This window comes from Oncorhynchus clarkii, chromosome 26 (assembly GCF_045791955.1).
Source record: "Oncorhynchus clarkii lewisi isolate Uvic-CL-2024 chromosome 26, UVic_Ocla_1.0, whole genome shotgun sequence".
Taxonomy (NCBI): domain Eukaryota; kingdom Metazoa; phylum Chordata; class Actinopteri; order Salmoniformes; family Salmonidae; genus Oncorhynchus; species Oncorhynchus clarkii.
This window is the reverse complement of record NC_092172.1, coordinates 42,347,230-42,362,229: the sequence shown is the minus strand read 5'-3', so window position 1 is coordinate 42,362,229 and position 15,000 is coordinate 42,347,230. Positions and strand designations below refer to the sequence as shown.

At 46.2% G+C, this 15,000-nt stretch overlaps 1 protein-coding gene across 1 annotated transcript in view; it reads right to left on the bottom strand.

Moving 5' to 3' along the window:
* LOC139384475 (C-myc promoter-binding protein-like) overlaps positions 1-15,000 on the bottom strand; it is a 133,697-nt gene that overhangs the window by 24,698 nt on the left and 93,999 nt on the right. The window contains exons 17-21 of the mRNA XM_071129260.1: positions 13,037-13,243; positions 11,512-11,640; positions 7,421-7,565; positions 3,035-3,163; positions 2,585-2,677 (exon numbers count right to left, since the gene is read on the bottom strand). Of these exons, the coding sequence (XP_070985361.1) occupies positions 2,585-2,677; positions 3,035-3,163; positions 7,421-7,565; positions 11,512-11,640; positions 13,037-13,243 (703 nt within the window). The remainder of the gene's footprint in view (positions 1-2,584; positions 2,678-3,034; positions 3,164-7,420; positions 7,566-11,511; positions 11,641-13,036; positions 13,244-15,000) is intronic.

Here is a 15,000-nt window from a genome sequence, read left to right as displayed (position 1 = left end):
TCGGTTTTCACATGACTGGGAATACAGATATGCATCTGCTGGTCACAGATTCCAGAAAAAAAAACGTTTGCCTCACAATGGGCCTCAGGATCTCCTCACGGTATTTCTGTGCATACAAATTGTGTTAGTTTTCCGTAGCTTAAGCCTGCCCCATACCATAACCGCACCTCCACCATGGAGGGAACTCTGTTCACAACGTTGACATCAGCAAACCGCTCGCCCACACAACACCATACACGTGGTCTGCGGTTGAAAGGCCGGTTGGACGGAACTGACAAATTGTCTAAAATGACGTTGGAGGTGGCTTATGGTAGAGAAATGAACATTCAATTCTCTGGCAACAGCTCTGGTGGACATTCTTGCAGTCTGCATGCCAATTGCATTCTCCCTCAACTTGAGACATCTGTGGCATTGGTTTGAGTGACAAAACGGCACATTTTAGAGTGGCCTTTTATTGTCCCCAGCACAAGGTGCACCTGTGTAATGACTACGCTGTTTAGTCAGAGAAATAAGCTTTTGGTGCCTATGGAACATTTCTGGGATCTTTTATTTCAGCTCATGAAATTGTGTACAGTGTACATCTCTATGTATCTCTCTCTCTCTGTCTGTCTCTCTCTACGATAAGATGACAACCTAACTACCTTAACAACAAGACACTACACTCAACCCTCAAGACTGCCCTACGGAACTACAACACAGAACCTCTGCTTTCAAAGACATCTGGAGTGTAGTCATCTGTATTATCTAAACCAGGAGTGTCAAACATACAGACTGGCCAGCGAACCCATTCAATGGCCAGCGATGGATATGGGACTATTTTCTGGTAAATGTTGAGGACATTTTTTTTTATACCAATTTTAATTGCAACCCCTCCAGACATCGGCGAAGACCAAAATGAGTTTGACACCCCTGATCTAAAACCATTCATTATAATCCAAATGAAAGTCCTTCATCCTTGGAAGTTGTTCTGTAATTGCTACATTGCTACATTGTTAACTGTGGCTTTCAAAGTGAAGGAGAGGAAAACCTAAAAAAAAGAGACAGATGAGTAAAAAGGAGGAGTTCAGACGAAGAGGCCACAGAGACGACACAGTAGAGGAGGTGAAGAGTGGACAGAGAGTGAGAGAAGGAGAGACAGAACTAGAGACGACACAGTAGAGGAGGTGAAGAGTGGACAGAGAGAGAGAGAAGGAGAGACAGAACTAGAGACGACACACTAGAGGAGGTGAAGAGTGGACAGAGAGAGAGAGAAGGAGAGACAGAACTAGAGACGACACAGTAGAGGAGGTGAAGAGTGGACAGAGAGAGAGAAGGAGAGACAGAACTAGAGACGACACAGTAGAGGAGGTGAAGAGTGGACAGAGAGAGATAGAAGGAGAGACAGAACTAGAGACGACACAGTAGAGGAGGTGAAGAGTGGACAGAGAGAGAGAAGGAGAGACAGAACTAGAGACGACACAGTAGAGGAGGTGAAGAGTGGACAGAGAGAGAGAGAAGGAGAGACAGAACTAGAGACGACACAGTAGAGGAGGTGAAGAGTGGACAGAGAGAGAGAGAAGGAGAGACAGAACTAGAGACGACACAGTAGAGGAGGTGAAGAGTGGACAGAGAGAGAGAAGGAGAGACAGAACTAGAGACGACACAGTAGAGGAGGTGAAGAGTGGACAGAGAGAGAGAGAAGGAGAGACAGAACTAGATATAGAGACAGAACTAGATATAGAGACAGAACTAGATATAGAGACAGAGACAGAACTAGAGACGACACAGTAGAGGAGGTGAAGAGTGGACAGAGAGTGAGAGAAGGAGAGACAGAACTAGAGACGACACAGTAGAGGAGGTGAAGAGTGGACAGAGAGAGAGAGAAGGAGAGACAGAACTAGAGACGACACAGTAGAGGAGGTGAAGAGTGGACAGAGAGAGAGAGAAGGAGAGACAGAACTAGAGACGACACAGTAGAGGAGGTGAAGAGTGGACAGAGAGAGAGAAGGAGAGACAGAACTAGAGACGACACAGTAGAGGAGGTGAAGAGTGGACAGAGAGAGATAGAAGGAGAGACAGAACTAGAGACGACACAGTAGAGGAGGTGAAGAGTGGACAGAGAGAGAGAAGGAGAGACAGAACTAGAGACGACACAGTAGAGGAGGTGAAGAGTGGACAGAGAGAGAGAGAAGGAGAGACAGAACTAGAGACGACACAGTAGAGGAGGTGAAGAGTGGACAGAGAGAGAGAGGAGAGACAGAACTAGAGACGACACAGTAGAGGAGGTGAAGAGTGGACAGAGAGAGAGAAGGAGAGACAGAACTAGAGACGACACAGTAGAGGAGGTGAAGAGTGGACAGAGAGAGAGAGAAGGAGAGACAGAACTAGATATAGAGACAGAACTAGATATAGAGACAGAACTAGATATAGAGACAGAGACAGAACTAGACATAGAGATAGAACTAGATATAGAGCGAGCCAAAGAGAAAGATAGCCGGAGAGAGAGGGGTAGAGGGGGAAACAGAGATTGAGGTAGAGAGACACTGAGAAAGGGGCAGCGTATCAGGGAGAGGTATAGTGAAAGAAAGAGAGTTCATAGATTTACCTGAGTGGTGGGGGGAGTGGAGGTCAGAACCCCCCCAGTGTGAGTGACCCGACCGGGTGTCCGACCCCACACCGCCCCAGTCCCCGCGGCTGACTGCATGCACGGGCACACACAGCACAGGCACAGGCAGGTAGGGACGGACGGAGTGGGCAGGTAGGTAAGGAGACAGCAGAGCAACCATAGTGAAGGAGGAAAAACACGGAGACAACAAGCCATGAAAGAAGAGAGGAAGAAAGGAAGGATGTAAGGAAGGATGTAAGGAGCAGGCAGAGAAAGGAAGAGGGAGAGAGCAGGGAGGAGGTAGAGGGAGGCCGTGTGGAACCAATGAGAGAGGTGGGAGGCGGTGGAGGGAGGCCGTGTGGAACCAATGAGAGAGGAGAAAAAAAGGACGTGTCAGACTGAGAAAAGGCGTAGTAAGATGGCCTAGTCGGCAGCCATTTTGAGGTGTACCTGTGCTACGCCTATCGTCAGTGGGGTCTACTTTGATGGAGTCAGGGGCGTAGGGGCCCTGCTCGGCCGTGTTCGTGTCGGCAGAGCTATCCAGGCTGCCGTGACTCACAGCGTCCAGGTCGCTGCCATCTGCTCCAAAGACAACAAGGCATTAAGAGAAACTTGGACACCATTTTGGCTCCTCAAAAACAAGGTGTTAAAACCTGTTGTGACAGTATTTTCATAATTTAAAAAATACAAAAATAATATTTTTGGAAAAAAGGAACATTTGCTATCTAACTGGGAGTCTCGTGAGTGAAAACATCCGAAGCTCATCAAAGGTAAACGATTTAATTTGATTGCTTTTCTGATTTCCGTGACCAAGTTACCTGCTGCTAGCTGGACAAAATGCAATGCTAGGCTATCGATAAACTTACACAAATGCTTGTCTAGCTTTGGCTGTAAAGCATATTTGAAAATCTGAGATGACAGGGTGATTAACAAAAGGCTAAGCTGTGTCTCAATATATTTCATTTGTGATTTCATGAATAGTAATATTTTCTAGGGATATTTATGTCCGTTGCGTTATGCTAACTAGTGTAAGGCGATGATCACGCATGCGGGATGGGGAGTCAGTATTATTAAGGGGTGAATTACTTTTTCTGTAATGGTTCTTCAGCGAGGAATATGTAGCCTAAATCAATTTGTCTGTGAACTTTCTGTGAAAACCAAAAGGATGTGAGGGATGTGTGAAAGGATGTGAGGGATGTGTGAAAGGATGTGAGGGATGTGTGAAAGGATGTGAGGGATGTGTGTGAAGTGAGTGAACTCCTCTAAAGGTGTCTGTGCAGCGCAGCAAGGAGTGATCCACGGCCTGGATGTCAACACAAAATGGGTCCGTCTGGCTTTAGACCAACTTAAATATTATGGACTGTACAGTGTGTGTGTGTCAAGACATCTTTAACCCAGATCCTAGTGGGCCACAGTGAATTGAAGCAACAGGGTTTTATAGGTCCCTAGAGGACTACAGTGTTTTATAGGTCACTAGAGGACTACAGTGTTTTATAGGTCACTAGAGGACTACAGTGTTTTATAGGTTACTAGAGGACTACAGTGTTTTATAGGTCACTAGAGGACTACAGTGTTTTATAGGTCACTAGAGGACTACAGTGTTTTATAGGTCACTAGAGTGTTTTATAGGTCACTAGAGGACTACAGTGTTTTATAGGTCACTAGAGGACTACAGTGTTTTATAGGTCACTAGAGGACTACAGTGTTTTATAGGTCCCTAGAGGACTACAGTGTTTTATAGGTCACTAGAGTGTTTTATAGGTCACTAGAGGACTACAGTGTTTTATAGGTCACTAGAGGACTACAGTGTTTTATAGGTCACTAGAGGACTACAGTGTTTTACAGGTCACTAGAGGACTACAGTGTTTTATAGGTCACTAGAGGACTACAGTGTTTTATAGGTCACTAGAGGACTACAGTGTTTTATAGGTCACTAGAGGACTACAGTGTTTTATAGGTCACTAGAGGACTACAGTGTTTTATAGGTCACTAGAGGACTACAGTGTTTTATAGGTCACTAGAGGACTACAGTGTTTTATAGGTTACTAGAGGACTACAGTGTTTTATAGGTCACTAGAGGACTACAGTGTTTTATAGGTCACTAGAGGACTACAGTGTTTTATAGGTCACTAGAGGACTACAGTGTTTTATAGGTCACTAGAGGACTACAGTGTTTTATAGGTCACTAGAGGACTACAGTGTTTTATAGGTCACTAGAGGACTACAGTGTTTTATAGGTTACTAGAGGACTACAGTGTTTTATAGGTCACTAGAGGACTACAGTGTTTTATAGGTTACTAGAGTGTTTTATAGGTTACTAGAGGACTACAGTGTTTTATAGGTCACTAGAGGACTACAGTGTTTTACAGGTCACTAGAGGACTAGAGTGTTTTATAGGTCACTAGAGGACTACAGGTCACTAGAGGACTACAGTGTTTTATAGGTCACTAGAGGACTACAGTGTTTTATAGGTCACTAGAGGACTACAGTGTTTTATAGGTCACTAGAGGACTACAGTGTTTTATAGGTCACTAGAGGACTACAGTGTTTTATAGGTTACTAGAGGACTACAGTGTTTTATAGGTCACTAGAGGACTACAGTGTTTTATAGGTCACTAGAGGACTACAGTGTTTTATAGGTCACTAGAGGACTACAGTGTTTTATAGGTCACTAGAGGACTACAGTGTTTTATAGGTCACTAGAGGACTACAGTGTTTTATAGGTCACTAGAGGACTACAGTGTTTTATAGGTTACTAGAGGACTACAGTGTTTTATAGGTCACTAGAGGACTACAGTGTTTTATAGGTTACTAGAGTGTTTTATAGGTTACTAGAGGACTACAGTGTTTTATAGGTCACTAGAGGACTACAGTGTTTTACAGGTCACTAGAGGACTAGAGTGTTTTATAGGTCACTAGAGGACTACAGGTCACTAGAGGACTACAGTGTTTTATAGGTCACTAGAGGACTACAGTGTTTTACTGGAGGTGCTGGTGCCAGTACAATACAATACAACACAACACAATACAGTACAGTACAATACAACACAATACAGTACAATACAACACAATACAGTACAATACAACACAATACAGTACAATACAACACAATACAGTACAATACAACACAATACAGTACAATACAACACAATACAGTACAATACAACACAATACAACACAATACAGTACAAGTTCACTGCACATGGAGAGAAGATTGAGGAACTTTTGAGTTCTAAGTTTTGCCAGACAGCACCACACAGCACCACACAGCACCACACAACACCAGACAACACCAGACAGCACCACACAACACCAGACAGCACCACACAGCACCAGACAGCAAAACACAACACAAGACAACACCAGACAGCACCACACAACACCAGACAGCACCACACAGCACCAGACAGCACCACACAGCACCAGACAGCACCACACAGCACCACACAACACCACACAGCACCACACAGCACCACACAACACCAGACAACACCAGACAGCACCACACAACACCACACAGCACCAGACAGCACCACACAACACCAGACAGCACCACACAACACCAGACAGCACCACACAACACCAGACAGCACCACACAACATCAGACAGCACCACACAGTACCAGACAGCACCAGACAGCACCACACAGCACCAGATAGAACCAGACAGCACCACATAGAACCACGCAGAACCACATAGCACCACACAGCACCACACCGCACCACACAGCACCAGACAGAACCACACAGCAGACAGAACCAGACAGAACCACACAGCACCAGACAGAACCACACAGCACCAGACAGAACCACACAGCACCAGACAGAAGCACACAGCACCAGACAGCACCATAAGATGAGCCTCTGTTGGCAGTCATGGACAAAGTGGAGTTTTTATTAAAATGTATAAAATGCAGTAAATAAAACAGTGACCGAAACCAGACAGAGATGATTGTAAAAGGCTAGGGACTTGAGTGGCAGCTCCCGCGACTGCCTTCCCTGTGTGGTGGGTGTGGCCCAGGTGGAGGGCAAGAGTAGCCAGCACAGCACCACACAGCACCAGACAGAACCACACAGCACCACACAGCACCAGACAGAACCACACAGCACCAGACAGCACCAGACAGAACCAGACAGCACCAGACAGCACCACACAGAAGCACACAGCACCAGACAGCACCAGACAGCACCAGACAGAACCAGACAGCACCACACAGCACCAGACAGAACCAGACAGCACCACACAGCACCAGACAGAACCACACAGAACCACACAGCACCAGACAGAACCACACAGCACCATACAGCACCAGACAGAACCACACAGAACCACACATAACCACACAGCACCAGACAGAACCACACAGCACCAGACAGAACCACACAGCACCACACAGCACCACACAGCACCAGACAGAACCACACAGCACCAGACAGAACCAGACAGCACCACACAGCACCACACAGCACCAGACAGCACCACACCTCAAAGGGTGTGCAGGGGCAGTGTATATTTCATGTATTGTGATCTGAAGGGTTCTACTGAATCTGTTCTAATGTGATGAATGATGTATGGCGGTATGTATGTAATATGTGTTAGAAACGACAGACACCTCTCTCACATTGTTCTTTCAGACACATCCACTATTACACTGACGCGTAGCATCAGATCCAAACCAACACATTTCATAAAGAAGCATGCACAGCTGTCTTGTCTTGTCAGACAAATCAGCAACCTCACAATAACATCACAGAGTGTTAAGTTCACAGCACTTTACAATCACAGCCTAACCCCGGCACTCTGAGAGAAGGAGCGCGGTGCATCGTCATGGTTACCTGACAGAGGGCTCTGAGTGGGTGGAGGCTGCTGTTTGCGTAGCGCCTGTCTGAACTGAGCCACACCCATAACCACGTTCCTCAGCTTCATCCACATGAAGTAACCTCCTCTGGTACTGGAGGGCCAGGTAGACTCTAACACCGCCTGGAAGAGGAGGAGAGGAGAGGGATGAGGGGGAGAGGAGGAAAGGGGGAGGAGGGGGGGAGGAGGAGTAGGAGAGGAGGGGGAGGAGAGGGGGAGAGGAGGAGAGGAGGGGGAGGAGAGGGGGAGGAGAGGGAGAGGAGGGGGGGGGGGGAATTGGAGAAGAGGAGGAGGAAAGGGGGAGGAGGAAGAGGAGTGGAGGGAAAAATAAGCATAATTATGAACTCACCGATATTGGCTACACGTCCTTACTTAAACACACACTCACACACACATACAGACACACCGACAAATATACAGACAGAAAGTCATTGTAGTTCCAAACAGCAGGCCAACAACAAAAGCAATAAATGACAGTAGCCTTCGTTGCAGTCCATCCTAGTAACACTGGTGGTAAAACTCCTGGTAACACTGGTGGTAAAACTCCTGGTAACACTGGTGGTAAAACTCCTGGTAACACTGGTGGTAAAACTCCTGGTAACACTGGTGGTAAAACTCCTAGTAACACTGGTGGTAAATCTCCTGGTAACACTGGTGGTAAAACTCCTAGTAACACTGGTGGTAAAACTCCTAGTAACACTGGTGGTAAAACTCCTAGTAACACTGGTGATAAAACTCCTAGTAACACTGGTGGTAAAACTCCTGGTAACACTGGTGGTAAAACTCCTAGTAACACTGGTGGTAAATCTCCTGGTAACACTGGTGGTAAAACTCCTAGTAACACTGGTGGTAAAACTCCTAATAACACTGGTGGTAAAACTCCCAGTAACACTGGTGGTAAAACTCCTAGTAACACTGATGGTAAAACTCCTAGTAACACTGCTGGTAAATCTCCTAGTAACACTGGTGGTAAAACTCCTGGTAATACTCCTGGTAAAACTCCTGGTAATACTCCTTGTAAAACTCCTGGCAATACTCCTTGTAAAACTCCTGGTAATACTCCTTGTAAAACTCCTAGTAACACTGGTGGTAAAACTCCTGGTTATACTCCTGGTAAAACTCCTGGTAATACTCCTGGTAAAACTCCTAGTAACGCTGGTGGTAAAACTCCTAGTAACACTGGTGGTAAAACTCGTGGTAATACAGGTGGTGATACTGGTGGTGATACTGGTGGTAATACTGGTGGTAATACTCCTGGTAATACTGGTGGTGATACTGGTGGTAATACTGGTGGTAATACTGGTGGTGATACTGGTGGTGATACTCCTGGTAATACTGGTGGTGATACTGGTGGTAATACTGATGGTAATACTGAAGATAATACTCCTGGTAATACTGGTGGTAATACTCCTGGTAATACTGAAGGTAATACTGTTGGTAATACCGGTGGTGATACTGGTGGTGATACTGGTGGTGATACTGGTGGTAATACTAGTGGTAATACTCCTGGTAATACTGGTGGTAATACTCCTGGTAATACTGGTGGTAATACTCATGGTAATACTGGTGGTAATACTCCTGGTAATACTGGTGGTAATACTCGTGGTAATACTGGTGGTAATACTGGTGGTAATACTGGTGGTAATGCCTGGTGGTAATACTCCTGGTAATACTGGTGGTAATACTGGTGGTAATACTGGTGGTGATACTGGTGGTGATACTGGTGGTAATACTCCTGGTAATACTGGTGGTAATACTGGTGGTAATACTCGTGGTAATAATGGTGGTAATACTGGTGGTAATGCCCGGTGGTAATACTCCTGGTAATACTGGTGGTAATACTCCTGGTAATACTGGTGGTAATACTGGTAGTAATACTGGTGGTAATACTAGTGGTAATACTGCTGGTAATACTCCTGGTAATACTGGTGGTAATACTAGTGGTAATACTCCTGGTAATACTGGTGATAACACTGGTGGTAATACTAGTGGTAATACTGCTGGTAATACTCCTGGTAATACCGGTGGTAATACTGGTGGTAATACTGGTGGTAATACTGGTGGTAATACCCCAGGCTAATATACCTTCCTAACCGACAGACCAGGCTAATATACCTTCCTCACCGACAGACCAGGCTAAAATAACTCCCTCTATTACTCCCAGATTATCAGCATCCAAAATGGCACCCTATTCCCTATATAGTGCACTGCATTAGACCAGGGCCAATAGGGAATATGATGCCATTTGGGAGGCTAACAGAGTGCCACAGGGGAACAGATAGTACAGGACAGCGGTGCTGTAACCTTCAACACGGATCCATCCTGCTCAGAGATAACCTTCCTTTACTGTAAACATCACTGGTCAGGCGTTCATTTACTGCCCGGGTTACCAGAGCCCGCATCCCAAATGCCATCCTATTCCCTATATAGTGCAGTAGTAGTAGTGCACTACTTTAGACCAGAGCCCTATGGGATGCTCTATAGACTCTGGTGAAAAGAAGTGGACTATAAAGAGAATGGGGTGGTATTTGGGATGCGGCCCAGGTCTGCTGACAGGCTGACAGGCTGACAGCCTCACAGCTCGTTGTAATGTCCTGTGTGATTATAGTGTCTGGTGCCGCAGGCTGCAACCGTGGAGACCTAAAACTGTGTCTGCTTCCTGACCTGTGAGCCAGCGGACTCAGAACATACTGGATGACTCCTAAATGGGGCCCTATTCCCTATACAGTGCACTACGTTTAATCTGAGTCCTACAGGCCCTGGTCAAAAGGAGTGCTATATAAAGGGCATAGGGTGTACTTTGGGATGCAGACACTGTAACCTTGATGAGGTAACTACAGTGACATTACTGACTGATAGGTATTGTAGAAGGATTTAAAAAGGTAGTGACAGTTCCTGGAAAGCCTTGCTACAGGAAGACACTGTACAACCTGACAGGAAGGAACTCTACAACCTGACAGGAAGGTACTGACAACCTGACAGGAAGATACTGACAACCTGACAGGAAGGAACTGTACAACCTGACAGGAAGGAACTGTACAACCTGACAGGAAGGAACTGTACAACCTGACAGGAAGGAACTGTACAACCTGACAGGAAGACACTGTACAACCTGACAGGAAGGTACTGTACAACCTGACAGGAAGGTACTGACAACCTGACAGGAAGGAACTGTACAACCTGACAGGAAGACACTGTACAACCTGACAGGAAGACACTGTACAACCTGACAGGAAGACACTGTACAACCTGACAGGAAGACACTGTACAACCTGACAGGAAGGTACTGTACAACCTGACAGGAAGGAACTGACAACCTGACAGGAAGGTACTGACAACCTGACAGGAAGACACTGTACAACCTGACAGGAAGGAACTGACAACCTGGCAGGAAGATACTGTACAACCTGACAGGAAGACACTGACAACCTGACAGGAAGGTACTGACAACCTGACAGGAAGACACTGTACAACCTGACAGGAAGACACTGTACAACCTGACAGGAAGACACTGTACAACCTGACAGGAAGACACTGACAACCTGACAGGAAGACACTGTACAACCTGACAGGAAGACACTGTACAACCTGACAGGAAGACACTGACAACCTGACAGGAAGACACTGTACAACCTGACAGGAAGACACTGTTCAACCTGACAGGAAGGTACTGACAAACTGACAGGAAGGTGCTGTACAACCTGACAGGAAGACACTGAGTATTACCACCAGTAATACCACCTGACAGGAAGGTACATTATAATATCTTGTTCTAGTGTTGGTGAAACAGGGTTTCTCAACCCAGTCCTCAGGGGACGGCGGTAGGTACATTAAAATATATTTTTACCTTGTCAGCTCGGGGATTCGATCAAGCAACCTTTTGGTTACTGGCCCGACGCTCTAACCACTAAGCTAGATGTGTACTAGATAGCTTTAGCTATAAGACTCAACTAAACCCCCTCTCCAGCATCTTTGCAGGTTCCACACAGGACAGATAAATATGTCATAGACATGTCACCATTTGGCACATTGCGCTGCCATAAGAAAAAGTCAGCTGCAGGAACCGTACCTTGTTGTAGTAGCCGTAGGTGATGGCGTTAGGTTGGACTCCAGCCTTCTTCATCTCAAACAGAACTCTGACCGCCAGGACTGGCTGGCCGTACTGACCACACAGCTGCATCAAGACCCTGTAACAGACCTGGACAGGAAACAGGGTTAGGGTTAGACAGGACTGGCTGGCCGTACTGACCACACAGCTGCATCAAGACCCTGTAACACACCTGGTCAGGAAACAGGGTTAGGGTTAGACAGGGTTGTCCGGCCGTACTGACCACACAGCTGCATCAAGACCCTGTAACACACCTGGTCAGGAAACAGGGTTAGGGTTAGACAGGGTTGTCCGGCCGTACTGACCACACAGCTGCATCAAGACCCTGTAACAGACCTGGACAGGAAACAGGGTTAGGGTTAGACAGGACTGGCTGGCCGTACTGACCACACAGCTGCATCAAGACCCTGTAACACACCTGGTCAGGAAACAGGGTTAGGGTTAGACAGGGTTGTCCGGCCGTACTGACCACACAGCTGCATCAAGACCCTGTAACACACCTGGACAGGAAACAGGGTTAGGGTTAGACAGGACTGGCTGGCCGTACTGACCACACAGCTGCATCAATACCCTGTAACACACCTGGACAGGAAACAGGGTTAGGGTTAGACAGGACTGGCTGGCCGTACTGACCACACAGCTGCATCAATACCCTGTAACACACCTGGACAGGAAACAGGGTTAGGGTTAGACAGGACTGGCTGGCCGTACTGACCACACAGCTGCATCAAGACCCTGTAACACACCTGGACAGGAAACAGGGTTGGGGTTAGACAGGGTTGTCCGGCCGTACTGACCACACAGCTGCATCAAGACCCTGTAACAGACCTGGACAGGAAACAGGGTTAGGGTTAGACAGGGTTGTCCGGCCGTACTGACCACACAGCTGCATCAAGACCCTGTAACACACCTGGTCAGGAAACAGGGTTAGGGTTAGACAGGACTGGCTGGCCGTACTGACCACACAGCTGCATCAAGACCCTGTAACACACCTGGTCAGGAAACAGGGTTAGGGTTAGACAGGGTTGTCCGGCCGTACTGACCACACAGCTGCATCAAGACCCTGTAACAGACCTGGACAGGAAACAGGGTTAGATAAAATAAAAAAACATCACACCTTGAATAGAAGGCAGGTAGATACAGAGTTATTATCTAAATGTTACCATGACAACACCATGTAGCATAGCTAGAGCAGAAGAGATACACAATTCTATAACTGTAATAGAGAGAGAGAGAGACAGAGAGAAAGAGAGAGAGACAGAGAGACAGAGAGAGAGAGAGAGAGAGAGAGAGGGACAGAGAGAGTGAGACAGAGAGAGAGAGGGACAAAGAGAGTGAGACAGACAGAGAGAGAGAGAGAGAGAGAGAGAGAGAGAGAGAGAGAGAGAGAGAGAGAGAGACAGACAGAGAGTGAGAGATAGAGAGAGAGAGACAGAGACAGACAGAAAGTGAGAGAGAGAGACTAGGGGATAAACTACCACCGTACCTCGTCGGGAGGCTGTAGTTTCTTGTCCTGCATCTTCCTGAGGACGTCGTAGGCGGTGCGCAGCGCCCGCACCTTGGAGTGGCACACCTTGACGTAGGACGGCAGACAGATGAACCACAGGCCGTAGCAGTGGCACAGCAGACACTTGGACCACATCTGAGGGATGGAAGAGTACTTCTTGGCTAACTTCTGAGACAACTTGATCTCCTGGAGGGGTCGGAGGGGAGAAGGTTTGAGAGGGTCAATGTAGACAGAGAGATATTCAACAACAGGTCTGAAGACTGTTGGGGATGAATCAGAATTAGTTGGGTAACATAGATAAGATGTTTTATTTTCATAATATGCTTGTGAGATACTTGTCATTAGAATGTTTCCCTTTGGACTATAGTGTTGGCAGTTGCATGTATCCCTTCTCAGCTAGGGCTTGGTCACTTGGAGCCCAGAGTGGGGAGAGGTCAGGATTGTCTTCATATTTGAATGTGTCTGTAACTATTCCTAAACCATGTGAAGGGCTCCACAATGTCCAGTCACTCCCTCCTTTTCCCATTGGGGGGGGAGGAGTACGGCAGTGTCTGGAACCATTGTATGTCCCCTCTGATGTGGCACTTATCTTGACCTAGTATATGACCTAGAGGCTCACTGCCCTCAGTGAGCTTGTCCAGGAGGGGCTGTATTTGAGATGGGAGTATCTAGAATTGACAACTGATATATGCCATTGGATGAGGTAATGTTTTTGGTACTATGAAGTACCAAGAACGAGAAGTAGAACCTCGTCTAAGAGACCAAACTGAACGATAATTATTAGCTAATGCTATCTGGCTATGGGATACTCCTTTTTTTAAGTAAAAGGATCTTTGTGAAGAGTTTCTGAGCTCTGTGGTTTGTCATGTAAGTTGAGAGGGGTGGATCTTTGCTATAAAAGATCTCAGTTGCCATTATGTTGACACTCTCAGAATTCATTTAGACACTGAATTGATCTGAGAGTCACAAGGCTATGGTGAAACTCATATTATTAAAAGATGAAGTTTAAGTATAACTCTGACTGGTGTGTGGTTTGTAACTCTCATCATTTAGTAATACAGGAAATTACCACGACCGGAGACAACTTGATCTCCTGGAGGGGTCGGGGGGGGGGAGAAGGGTTGGGAGGGTCATGTGAGTATAGCCTTGCTATTGAGAAAGGCCGCCGTAGGCAGACATGGCTCTCAAGAGAAGACAGGCTATGTGCTCACTGCCCACAAAATGAGGTGGAAACTGAGCTGCACTTCCTAACCTCCTGCCCAATGTATGACCATATTAGAGGTACATATTTCCCTCAGATTACACAGATCCACAAAGAATTCGAAAACAAATCCAATTTTGAAAAACTCCCATATCTACTGGGGTGAAATTCCAAAGTGTGCATCACAGCAGCAAGATGTGTGACCTGTTGCCACAAGAAAAGGGCAACCAGTGAAGAACAAACACCATTGTAAATACAACCCATATTTATGTTGATTTATTTTCCCTTTTGTACTTTAACTATTTGTACATCGTTACAACACTGTATATATATAATATGACATTTGAAATGTCTTTATTCTTTTGGAACTTCTGTGAGTGTAATGTTTACTGTTAATTTCTATTGTTTATTTCACTTTTGTATATTATCTACCTCACTTGCTTTGGCAATGTTAACACATGTTTCCCCTGACAATAAAGCCCCTTGAATTGAATTGATATTAAACACCACTTTGTCTGGACAGACAAAACACTGAGGAGTTTCATTCTCCTTATTGGACTTCCAGTAGTCAGACCAGAGACATCAGGGGAGGAGACTCTCTGGCCAATCAGTGACATTAAACCATAAAGAATGTGTGTATTGTGTGTGTGTGTATTGTGTGTGTGTGTATTGTGTGTGTGTGTATTGTGTGTGTGTGTGTGTGTGTATTGTGTGTGTGTGTATTGTGTGTGTGTGTGTGTTG